The sequence below is a fragment of the Salvelinus fontinalis genome, chromosome 32 (assembly GCF_029448725.1).
Source record: "Salvelinus fontinalis isolate EN_2023a chromosome 32, ASM2944872v1, whole genome shotgun sequence".
NCBI classification, from domain to species: Eukaryota; Metazoa; Chordata; class Actinopteri; order Salmoniformes; family Salmonidae; genus Salvelinus; species Salvelinus fontinalis.
In genome coordinates this window covers 7,084,398-7,097,374 of record NC_074696.1, presented here as the reverse complement: position 1 = coordinate 7,097,374, position 12,977 = coordinate 7,084,398, and the positions used below count along the sequence as shown (strand labels likewise).

The 12,977-nt window shown below is 46.6% G+C and overlaps 1 protein-coding gene across 2 annotated transcripts in view; it reads left to right on the top strand.

Annotated features, from left to right (window-relative positions):
• LOC129830668 (regulating synaptic membrane exocytosis protein 3-like) overlaps positions 1-12,977 on the top strand; it is a 160,063-nt gene that overhangs the window by 130,383 nt on the left and 16,703 nt on the right. For both annotated transcript variants that reach the window (XM_055893266.1, XM_055893265.1), the window contains exons 4-5: positions 1,275-1,387; positions 8,382-8,483. In XM_055893266.1, the coding sequence (XP_055749241.1) occupies positions 1,275-1,387; positions 8,382-8,483 (215 nt within the window). The remainder of the gene's footprint in view (positions 1-1,274; positions 1,388-8,381; positions 8,484-12,977) is intronic.

Here is a 12,977-nt window from a genome sequence, read left to right as displayed (position 1 = left end):
CGTTACAAATACTATAATTATATTACCATCCATCTATCATTATATTACCATCCATCTGTCATTATATTACCATCCATCCATCTATCATTATATTACCATCCATCCATCTGTCATTATATTACCATCCATCTGTCATTATATTACCATCCATCTGTCCATCCAGCACCAACTCTGACAGCTTGGACAGAATGTACGTTATAAACTAATACTACCATAGTACTGCACAATACTACATAATACTATATACGCAAGGAGTCCACAGACGGCAGCATCAACTCCAACAACGCACACATAACTTATGTTACTCATATATTGCTAGTTCTGTAACTGTTGTACGTGAGCGTTGTACTGCCTGTCCTCAACGACCCACCTCCGCACCCCGCTAGACCTCTGGTTCAGTCCATGTTGTAGTCCTCACTGTCTCCTGTCCTCAACGACCCACCTCCGCACCCCGCTAGACCTCTGGTTCAGTCCATGTTGTAGTCCTCACTGTCTCCTGTACCCAACGACCCACCTCCGCACCCCGCTAGACCTCTGGTTCAGTCCATGTTGTAGTCCTCACTGTCTCCTGTCCTCAACGACCCACCTCCGCACCCCGCTAGACCTCTGGTTCAGTCCATGTTGTAGTCCTCACTGTCTCCTGTCCTCAACGACCCACCTCCGCACCCCGCTAGACCTCTGGGTCAGTCCATGTTGTAGTCCTCACTGTCTCCTGTCCTCAACGACCCACCTCCGCACCCCGCTAGACCTCTGGTTCAGTCCATGTTGTAGTCCTCACTGTCTCCTGTCCTCAACGACCCACCTCCGCACCCCGCTAGACCTCTGGTTCAGTCCATGTTGTTGTCCTCACTGTCTCCTGTCCTCAACGACCCACCTCCGCACCCAGCTAGACCTCTGGTTCAGTCCATGTTGTTGTCCTCACTGTCTCCTGTCCTCAACGACCCACCTCCGCACCCCGCTAGACCTCTGGGTCAGTCCATGTTGTAGTCCTCACTGTCTCCTGTCCTCAACGACCCACCTCCGCACCCCGCTAGACCTCTGGTTCAGTCCATGTTGTAGTCCTCACTGTCTCCTGTCCTCAACGACCCACCTCCGCACCCCGCTAGACCTCTGGTTCAGTCCATGTTGTAGTCCTCACTGTCTCCTGTCCTCAACGACCCACCTCCGCACCCCGCTAGACCTCTGGTTCAGTCCATGTTGTAGTCCTCACTGTCTCCTGCCGCACTACTGCTACATGTCATTAAACCACCATCTAACCATCACTCGATCTCTAGGTTTATCTTCCCCCCTACTCGTATGGGTCCAGAGAGCCAGTTTAGTGACTTCCTGGATGGACTAGGCCCCGCCCAGATCGTAGGCCGACAGACACTAGCCACTCCTCCCATGGGTAAGTCAGATCATTTGAGTCTCTGTCTGAAAACAGCTTCTGTGATGTGATAGTATAATATATGCCATTATGCATTTACTATAGAGTATACGGTACGTTCGGAAAATATTCAGACCCCTTGACCTTTTCCACATTTTGATACGTTTTATTCTCAAATGTATTAAATTGTTTTTTTTTCCCCTCGTCAATCTACACACAATACCCCACAATGACAAAGCAAAAACAGGTTTTTAATTATTTTTGCTAATTTATTACAAATAAAAAACTGATATCATATTTACATCAGTATTCAGACACTTTACTCAGCACTGTTGAAGCACCTTTGGCAGCGATTACTCGCTCAAGTCTTCTTGGGTATGACGCTACAAGCTTGGCACATGTTAAGGCAGTCAATGTTGTTCTCCTCCTCAAACGAGGAGGAGCATGGATAGGACCAAGATGCGGAGAGGTAAGTGTTCATGATTTAATGAAACAACAAGAAAACACTTAAACCTACAAAATAACAAACGTGACTAACCTTAAACAGTCCTGTGTGGTCCAAACACTGACATAGGAAACAAACACCCACAAAACACCTGGCTGCCTTTGTATGACTCTCAATTAGAGACAAACAATACACACCTGTCTCTAATTGAGAATCATACCAGGCCGAACACAAAACCCCACATAGAAATACAAACATAGACAAACCCACCCAACTCACGCCCTGACCAACTAAAATGAATACAAAACAAAGGAAAACAGGTCAAGAACGTGGCTGAGGGACTGGCTGAGGGACTCCGGCAGGTCCTGGCTGAGGGACTCCGGCAGGTCCGGGCTGAGTGGCAGCTCCGGACTGTAGGGCAGCTCCGGACTGTAGGGCAGCTCCGGACTGTAGGGCGTCTCTGGCAGCTCCTGACTGGCGGGCGTCTCTGGCAGCTCCTGACTGGCGGGCGTCTCTGGCAGCTCCTGACTGGCGGGCGTCTCTGGCAGCTCCTGACTGGCGGGCGTCTCTGGCAGCTCCTGACTGGCGGGCGTCTCTGGCAGCTCCTGACTGACGGACGGCTCTAGCGGCTCCTGACTGACGGACGGCTCTACTGGCTCGGGACAGACGGGCGGCTCTAATGGCTCGTGGCAGACGGCTGACTCAGACGGCGCTGGGCAGACAGATGGCTCAGACGGCGCTGGGCAGACAGATGGCTCAGACGGCGCTGGGCAGACAGATGGCTCAGACGGCGCTGGGCAGACGGGCCGTTCAGGCACCGCTGGGCAGACGGCAGACTCTGGCCGGCTGAGACGCACTATAGGCCTGGTGCGTGGTACCGGAACTGGAGGTACCGGGCTGAGGGCACGCACCTCAGGGCGAGTGCGGGGAGAAGGAACAGTGCGTCCAGGGCTCTGGAGACGCACAGGAGGCTTGGTGCGTGGTGCCGGAACTGGAGGCACCGGGCTGGAGACACGCACCATAGGGAGAGTACGTGGAAGAGGAACAGGGCTCTGGAGATGCACTGGAAGCCTGGTGCGTGGTGTAGGCACTGGTGGTACTGAGCTGGGGTGGGAAGGTGGCGCCGGATATACCGGACCGTGAAGGAGGACACGTGCTCTTGAGCACCGAGCCTCCCCAACCTTACCAGGTTGAATGGACCCCGTAGCCCTGCCAGTGCGGCGAGGTGGAATAGCCCGCACTGGGCTATGCAGGCGAACCGGGGACACCACCTGTAAGGCTGGTGCCATGTACACCGGCCCGAGGAGACGTACTGGAGACCAGATACGTTGGGCCGGCTTCATGGCACTCGGCTCGATGCCCAACCTAGCCCTCCCAGTGCGGCAAGGTGGAATAGCACGCGTACTGAGGACACCGTGCGCTTTACCGCATAACACGGTGTCTGACCAGTACGACGCCCTCTTACTCCACGGCAAGCCCGGGGAGTTGGCTCAGGTATCCAACCCGGCTTCGCCACACTCCCCTTTAGCCCCCCCCAAGAAATTTTTGGGTGAGCCTCTCGGGCTTCCGTGCTAGCCGCGTACCCTCATACCTTCGGCTCCTCTCTCCGGTTGCCTCTGCTCTCCTCGCTGCCTCCAGCTGTTCCCATGGGAGGCGATCCTTTCCAGCCAGGATCTCCTCCCATGTGTAGCAACCCTTGCCGTTCAAGACGTCTTCCCATGTCCATTCCTCTGTCTGTCTCTGCTGCTGTCGCTGCCCTTCTCCACTCCGCTTGGTCCTCTTGTGGTGGGTGTTTCTGTTAAGGCAGTCAATGTTGTTCTCCTCCTCAAACGAGGAGGAGCATGGATAGGACCAAGATGCGGAGAGGTAAGTGTTCATGATTTAATGAAACAACAAGAAAACACTTAAACCTACAAAATAACAAACGTGACTAACCTTAAACAGTCCTGTGTGGTCCAAACATTGACACAGGAAACAAACACCCACAAAACACCAGTGAAACCCTGGCTGCCTTTGTATGACTCTCAATTAGAGACAAACAATACACACCTGTCTCTAATTGAGAATCATACCAGGCCGAACACAAAACCCCACATAGAAATACAAACATAGACAAACCCACCCAACTCACGCCCTGACCAACTAAAATGAATACAAAACAAAGGAAAACAGGTCAAGAACGTGACAGCACACCTGTATTTGGGGAGTTTCTGTAACGGCTCTTGTCGTTGGAAGGAGAAGTGGACCAAAGCGCAGCGTGGTGTGTATTCATATTTATTAGAATACTACTTTCAATACTAACAAAAAACAATAAACAGACGAAAACCAACTAAGCTACAGTCCTGAACCTGAGAACATGAAACACATGAACGCACGAACAGGAACAATCACCCACAAACAAACAGTGAAAACAGGCTACCTTAATATGGTTCCCAATCAGAGACAATGACAAACACCTGCCTCTGATTGAGAACCATATTAGGCCAAACAGCAAACCCAACATAGAAACACAAAACATAGAATGCCCACCCAGCTCACGTCCTGACCAACTAAACAAAGGAAATAAGGTCAGGAACGTCACAGTTTCTCCGATTCCTCTCTGCAGATCCTCTGAAGATCTGTCAGGTTGGACGGGGAGCGTCGCTGCACAGCTATTTTCAGGTCTCTCCAAGGATGTTCGATCGGGTTCAAGTCCAGGCTCTGGCTGGGCCACAAGGACATTAAGAGACTTGTACCGAAACCACTCTTGTGTTGTCTTGGCTGTGTGCATAGGGTTGTTGTCCTGTTGGAAGGTGAACCTTCATCCCAGTCTGAGGTATTGAGAGCTCTGGAGCAAGTTTTCATGAAGGATCTCTCCGTACTTTGCTCCGTTCATCTTTCCCTCCACCCGGACTAGTCTCCCAGTCCCTGCCGCCCGAAAAACATCCCCACAGCATGATGCTGCCACCACCAGGCTTCACCGTAGGCATGGTGGCACGTTTCCTCCAGAAGTGACTCTTGGCATTCAGGCCAAAGAGTTCAATCTTGGTTTCATCAGACCAGAGAATCTTGTTTCTCATGGTCTGACAGTCTTTAGGTGCCTTTTGGCAAACTCCAAGCCAGCTGTTATGTACCTTTTATTGAAGAGTGGCTTCCGTCTGGCCACTCTACCATAAAGGCCTGATTGGTGGACAACCATCTGCAGAGATGGTTGTCATTCTGGAAGGTTCTCCCATCTCCAGATGGTCCCGTGTGGCTCAGTTGGTAGAGCATGGCGCTTGCAACGCCAGGGTTGTGGGTTCAATTCCCACGGGGGGACCAGGGTTCAATTCCCATGGGGGGAACAGGATGATTATGTATGAACTTTACAATTTGTAAGTCACTCTGGATAAGAGCGTCTGCTAAATGACTTAAATGTAAATGTAAAATCTCCACAGAGGAACTCTCCCTGACCAAGGCCCTTCTTCCCCGATTGCTCAGTTTGGCCGGACGGCCAGCTCTAGGAAGAGCCTTGGTGGTTCCAAACTTCTTCCATTTAAGTGTGATGGAGACCCCTGTGTTCTTGGCAACCTTCAATGCTGAAAAAAAATGTGTTACCCTTCCCCAGATCTGTGCCTCGACACTCTACGGACAATTCCTTCGACCTCATGCCTTGGTTTATGCTCTGACATGCACTGTCAACTGTGGGGACCTTTATATAGACAGGTGTGTGCCTTTCCAAATCATGTCCAATCAATTGTATTTACCACAGGTGGACTCCAGTCAAGTTGTAGAAACATCTCAATTTCGAGTCTCATTATGTTAGCAGTTGATATTACTCGTCAATAACACAGACCCCAGAGCAAATCAGGGGGAGAAAAATAGATGTATTCTAAGAGGACCAATCATAGATGTTATACTGAGAGGTAGATGTTTATTCTCCCCTGTCCTCAGTGATTCTCTCCACAGAACAAAGGGACAGCATGTACTTTTATAACCGAACCCTAGCCTGTGGTTGACCATTTAGAATTCCTTGCAATAAAACTGGGCCAATGGCCAAATAACAAGTGTCCGGTTTCAGGCTCAGTGCCTAGACAAATTCTTCCCATGTCTCTGACCCATTGATCATTAATTCCCTATTACAGAAAAAACACTATTTCCATTCATCGTTAATTCCCTCTTGACCTCTCGTCCTCTGCTTTGTGAATTATTTTAAAATATTCTTAAAATAGCAAAGGGTCTGAATACTTATGAAATAAGGTATTTCTGTGTATAAATGTTTTTTTAAATTGCGTTGTCATTATGGGATATTGTGTTCACTAATTCAATAAATTGTATCCATTTTAGAATAAGGCTGTAACGTAACAAAATGTGGAATAAGTCAAGGGGTCTGAATACTTTCCGAAGACACTGTCTAGCTCCTCCCCCCTCAGATGGTGTATGAATAGGGGGATGGCTCTACATTAGATACCAGGCGGTGTATGAATATGGGGATGGCTCTACATTAGATATCAGATGGTGTATGAATATGGGGATGGCTCTACATTAGATACCAGATGGTGTATGAATATGGGGATGGCTCTACATTAGATACCAGATGGTGTATGAATAGGGGGATGGCTCTACATTAGATACCAGACGGTGTATGAATAGGGGATGGCTCTACATTAGATACCAGATAGTCTATGAATAGGGGGATGGCTCTACATTAGATACCAGATAGTGTATGAATAGGGGGATGGCTCTACATTAGATACCAGATGGTGTATGAATAGGGGGATGGCTCTACATTAGATACCAGGCGGTGTATGAATAGGGGGATGGCTCTACATTAGATACCAGACGGTGTATGAATAGGGGGATGGCTCTACATTAGATACCAGATGGTGTATGAATAGGGGGATGGCTCTACATTAGATACCAGACGGTGTATGAATAGGGGGATGGCTCTACATTAGATACCAGATGGTGTATGAATAGGGGGATGGCTCTACATTAGATACCAGACGGTGTATGAATAGGGGGATGGCTCTACATTAGATACCAGATGGTGTATGAATAGGGGGATGGCTCTACATTAGATACCAGATGGTGTATGAATAGGGGGATGGCTCTACATTAGATACCAGATGGTGTATGAATAGGGGGATGGCTCTACATTAGATACCAGATGGTGTATGAATAGGGGGATGGCTCTACATTAGATACCAGATGGTGTATGAATAGGGGGATGGCTCTACATTAGATACCAGATGGTGTATGAATAGGGGGATGGCTCTACATTAGATACCAGATAGTGTATGAATAGGGGGATGGCTCTACATTAGATACCAGATGGTGTATGAATAGGGGGATGGCTCTACATTAGATACCAGATGGTGTATGAATAGGGGGATGGCTCTACATTAGATACCAGATAGTGTATGAATAGGGGGATGGCTCTACATTAGATACCAGATGGTGTATGAATAGGGGGATGGCTCTACATTAGATACCAGATGGTGTATGAATAGGGGGATGGCTCTACATTAGATACCAGATAGTGTATGAATAGGGGGATGGCTCTACATTAGATACCAGATGGTGTATGAATAGGGGGATGGCTCTACATTAGATACCAGATGGTGTATGAATAGGGGGATGGCTCTACATTAGATACCAGACAGTGTATGAATATGGGGATGGCTCTACATTAGATACCAGACGGTGTATGAATAGGGGGATGGCTCTACATTAGATACCAGACGGTGTATGAATAGGGGGATGGCTCTACATTAGATACCAGACGGTGTATGAATAGGGGGATGGCTCTACATTAGATACCAGACGGTGTATGAATAGGGGGATGGCTCTACATTAGATACCAGACGGTGTATGAATAGGGGGATGGCTCTACATTAGATACCAGACGGTGTATGAATAGGGGGATGGCTCTACATTAGATACCAGATGGTGTATGAATAGGGGGATGGCTCTACATTAGATACCAGATGGTGTATGAATAGGGGGATGGCTCTACATTAGATACCAGATGGTGTATGAATAGGGGGATGGCTCTACATTAGATACCAGATGGTGTATGAATAGGGGGATGGCTCTACATTAGATACCAGATGGTGTATGAATAGGGGGATGGCTCTACATTAGATACCAGATGGTGTATGAATAGGGGGATGGCTCTACATTAGATACCAGATGGTGTATGAATAGGGGATGGCTCTACATTAGATATCAGATGGTGTATGAATAGGGGGATGGCTCCGCATATCCTTTCGGATGTGTTTTTTAAATTTGTTATTATGTTATTACGAGGAATCTATGCCAAAATCACTTGATAAATCATTGTGAGGACAGTGGAACAGACGTTATAACAGACTGGAAGAGTTCTGTCTCTCCCTGCTGGTCAACACTGGTACTGCAAGTTGAAATGACACTGATCAGATATAATAGAGCCAGAATGTGACCTGATCTGACCTGGAAAAGGGTCTCAGTTCTGGGCTATAAGTAGAACCAGAGCTTCTCCTGGCCAGGTTACATATCAAATCAGCTGCCCCTAAACAGGGGAGTGTGTGTAACAAGTGTGTGTAACAAGTGTGTGTTTTCCTCCTGTAGGTGACATCCATGTGGGTATGGTGGACAGAGGAGGTCAACTAGAGGTGGAGATCAACCAGGCCAGAGGACTGACCGCTAAACCAGGGTCAAAGAACATCCCAGGTACAATACAAAGCTACAGAACTTTATTGTTCATCCCAGGTACAATACAAAGCTACAGAACTTTATTGTTCATCCCAGGTACAATACAAAGCTACAGAACTTTATTGTTCATCCCAGGTACAATACAAAGCTACAGAACTTTATTGTTCATCCCAGGCACAATACAAAGCTACATAACTTTATTGTTCATCCCAGGTAGGATACAAAACTACTTAACTTTATTGTTCATCCCAGGTACAATGCAAAGCTACAGAACTTTATTGTTCATCCCAGGTAGGATACAAAACTACTTAACTTTATTGTTCATCCCAGGTAGGATACAAAACTACATAACTTTATTGTTCATCCCAGGTAGGATACAAAGCTACAGAACTTTATTGTTCATCCCAGGTAGGATACAAAACTACTTAACTTTATTGTTCATCCCAGGTAGGATACAAAACTACAGAACTTTATTGTTCATCCCAGGTAGGATACAAAACTACAGAACTTTATTGTTCATCCCAGGTAGGATACAAAACTACATAACTTTATTGTTCATCCCAGGTATATTACAAAACTACAGAACTTTATTGTTCATCCCAGGTAGGATACAAAACTACATAACTTTATTGTTCATCCCAGGTACAATACAAAGCTACAGAACTTTATTGTTCATCCCAGGTAGAACATAAAACTACATAACTTTGTTTATTTATTAATCTCAGGTACAAAACACACCGCTATTGTTCATCCCAGGTCAAATAAAATAAAATGCTCTTGGTCACATACGCGTATTTAGCAGATGATATTGCGGGTGTATTGAAATGCTTGTGTTCCTAGCTCCAACAGTGCAGTAGTATCTAACAATACACATCAATACACACACATCTAAAAGTTTCAGAATGCAGTTAAGAAATATATAAATATTAGAATGAGCAATGTCGGAGTGGCATTGACTAAAATACAGTAGAATAGAATACAGTATATACATATGAGATGAGTAAAGCAGTATGTAAACATTATTAAAGTGACCAGTGATTCCATGTCTATGTATAGAGGGCAGCAGCCTCTAAGGTGCAGGGTTGAGTAACATTATTAAAGTGACCAGTGATTCCATGTCTATGTATAGAGGGCAGCAGTCTCTAAGGTAGAGGGTTGAGTAACATTATTAAAGTGACCAGTGATTCCCTGTCTGTATATGGGGCAGCAGTCTCTAAGGTGCAGGGTTGAGTAACATTATTAAAGTGACCAGTGATTCCATGTTTGTAAATGGGGCAGCAGCCTCTAAGGGGGAGGGTTGAGTAACATTGTTAAAGTGACCAGTGATTCCCTGTCTGTATATGGGGCAGCAGCCTCTAAGGGGGAGGGTTGAGTAACATTATTAAAGTGACCAGTGATTCCATGTCTATGTATAGAGGGCAGCAGCCTCTAAGGTGCAGGGTTGAGTAACATTATTAAAGTGACCAGTGATTCCATGTCTATGTATAGAGGGCAGCAGTCTCTAAGGTGCAGGGTTGAGTAACATTATTAAAGTGACCAGTGATTCCATGTTTGTATATGGGGCAGCAGTCTCTAAGGTGCAGGGTTGAGTAACATTATTAAAGTGACCAGTGATTCCCTGTCTGTAGGCAGCAGTCTCTAAGGTGCAGGGTTGAGTAACATTATTAAAGTGTGATTCCCTGTCTGTATATGGGGCAGCAGTCTCTAAGGTAGAGGGTTGAGTAACATTATTAAAGTGACCAGTGATTCCCTGTCTGTATATGGGGCAGCAGCCTCTAAGGTGGAGGGTTGAGTAACATTATTAAAGTGTGATTCCCTGTCTGTATATGGGGCAGCAGTCTCTAAGGTGCAGGGTGGAGTAACATTATTAAAGTGTGATTCCCTGTCTGTATATGGGGCAGCAGCCTCTAAGGTGGAGGGTTGAGTAACATTATTAAAGTGACCAGTGATTCCCTGTTTGTATATGGGGCAGCAGCCTCTAAGGTGCAGGGTTGAGTAACATTATTAAAGTGACCAGTGATTCCATGTCTGTATATGGGGCAGCAGTCTCTAAGGTGGAGGGTTGAGTAACATTATTAAAGTGACCAGTGATTCCATGTCTGTATATGGGGCAGCAGCCTCTAAGGTGCAGGGTGGAGTAACATTATTAAAGTGACCAGTGATTCCATGTCTGTATATGGGGCAGCAGTCTCTAAGGTGGAGGGTTGAGTAACATTATTAAGGTGACCAGTGATTCCATGTCTGTATATGGGGCAGCAGTCTCTAAGGTGGAGGGTTGAGTAACATTATTAAAGTGACCAGTGATTCCATGTCTGTATATGGGGCAGCAGTCTCTAAGGTGCAGGGTTGAGTAACATTATTAAAGTGACCAGTGATTCCATGTCTGTATATGGGGCAGCAGTCTCTAAGGTGCAGGGTTGAGTAACATTATTAAAGTGACCAGTGATTCCATGTCTGTATATGGGGCAGCAGCCTCTAAGGTGCAGGGTTGAGTAACCAGGTGGAAGCCGGTTAGTGATGGCTATTTAACAAGTCTGATGGCCTTGAGATAGAAGTTGTTTTTCAATCTCTCGGTCCCAGCTTTGATGCACCTGTACTGACCTCTCCTTCTGGATGATAGCGGGGTGAACAGGCCGTTGCTCGGGTGATTAATGTCCTTGATGGCCTTACTGTGACATTGGGTGCTGTAGGTGTTCATGCCCTCAGACGAACCATCAAACAGGCAAAGCTTCAATACAGGGCTAAGATTGAATCCTATTTTACAGGCTCTGATGCTCGTCGGATGTGGCAGTGCTTGCAAACTATTACGGACTACAAAGGGAAACCTAGCCGTGAGCTGCCCAGTGACGCAAGCCTACCAGATGGGCTAAAAGCATTTTATGCTCGCTTCTAGCAAACAACACTGAAGCACGCATGAGAGAACCAGCTGTTCTGGATGACTGTGTGATCGCGCTCTCCGTAGCCGATGTGAGCAAGACCTTTAAACAGGTCAATATTCACAAGGCCGCGGGACCAGACGGATTACCAGGACGTGTACTCAGAGCATGCACGGACCAACTTGCAAGTGTCTTCACTGATATTTTCAACCTCTCCCTGCCCAAGTCTGTACCTAACACCATCATCCCCGAAACCCTAGACCCACTCCAATTCGCATACCACCCCAACTGATTCACAGATAATGCAATCTCAATCGCACACCTATGTGAGAATGCTATTCATTGACTACAGCTCAGCGTTCAACACCATAGTGCCCACAAAGCTCATTACTAAGCTAAGGACCCTGGGACTAAACACCTCCCTCTGCAACTGGATCCTGAACTTCCTGACGGGCCGACCCCAGGTGGTAAGGGTAGGCAAAAAAACATCAGCCACTCTGATCCTGAACACGGGGGCCCCTCAGGGGTGCTTGCTTTGTCCCCTCCTGTACTCCTTGTTCACTCACGACTGCTTGGCCAAGCACGAATCCAACACCATCATTAAGTTTGCAGATAACACATCAGTAGTAGGCTTGATCACCGACAACGTCGAGACCGCCCATATAGGGAGGAGATCAGAGACTTGGCAGTGTTGTGCCAGGACAACAACCTCTCCCTCAACGTGAGCGAGACAAAGGAGATGATCGTGGACTACAGGAAAAGGAGGGCCGAACATGCCCCCATTCACATCAATGGGGCTGAAGTGGAGCATGTCGAGAGTTTTAAGTTCCTTGGTGTCTACATCACCAACAAACTATCATGGTCCAAACACACCAAGAAAGTCGTGAAGAGGGCACTGCAATGCCTTTTCCCCCTCAGGAGACTAAAAAGATTTGGCATGGGTCCCCGATCCCCAAAGTTCTACAGCTGCACCATCGAGAGCATCCTGACCGGTTGCATCACCACCTGGTATGGCAACTGCTCGGCATCTGACTGTAAGGCTCTACAGAAGGTAGTGCGTACAGCCCAGTACATCACTGGGGCCAAGCTTCCTGCCATCCAGGACCTATATACTAGGCGTTGTCAGAGGAAGGCCCAAAAAAGTGTCAAAGACTCCAGTGATCCAAATCATAGACTGTTGTCTCTGCTACCACACGACAAGCGGTACCAGAGCACTAAGTCTAGGTCCAAAAGGCTCCTTAACAGCTTCTACCCCCAAGCCATAAGACTGCTGAACAACTAATCAAATGGCTACCAAGACTATTTGCATTGACACCCCCTTTTTTTGACTCTCCTGCTACTCACTGTTTATTATCTATGCATAGTCACTTTACCCCTTCCTACATGTATAAATTACATCAACTAAAATGTACCACCGTACATTGACTCAGTACCGGTACCCCCTGTATATATGCTCATTATTGTTATTTTATTGTGTTATTTATTTATATGTATTTTTTACTTTAGTTTATTTCGAAAATATTTTCTTAACAATTTTTTTTAAACTACTTTGTTTATTAAGGGCTTGTAAGTAAGCATTTCAAGGCCTACAACTGTTGTATTTGGCGCATGTGACAAATAAAATTGTATTTTATTT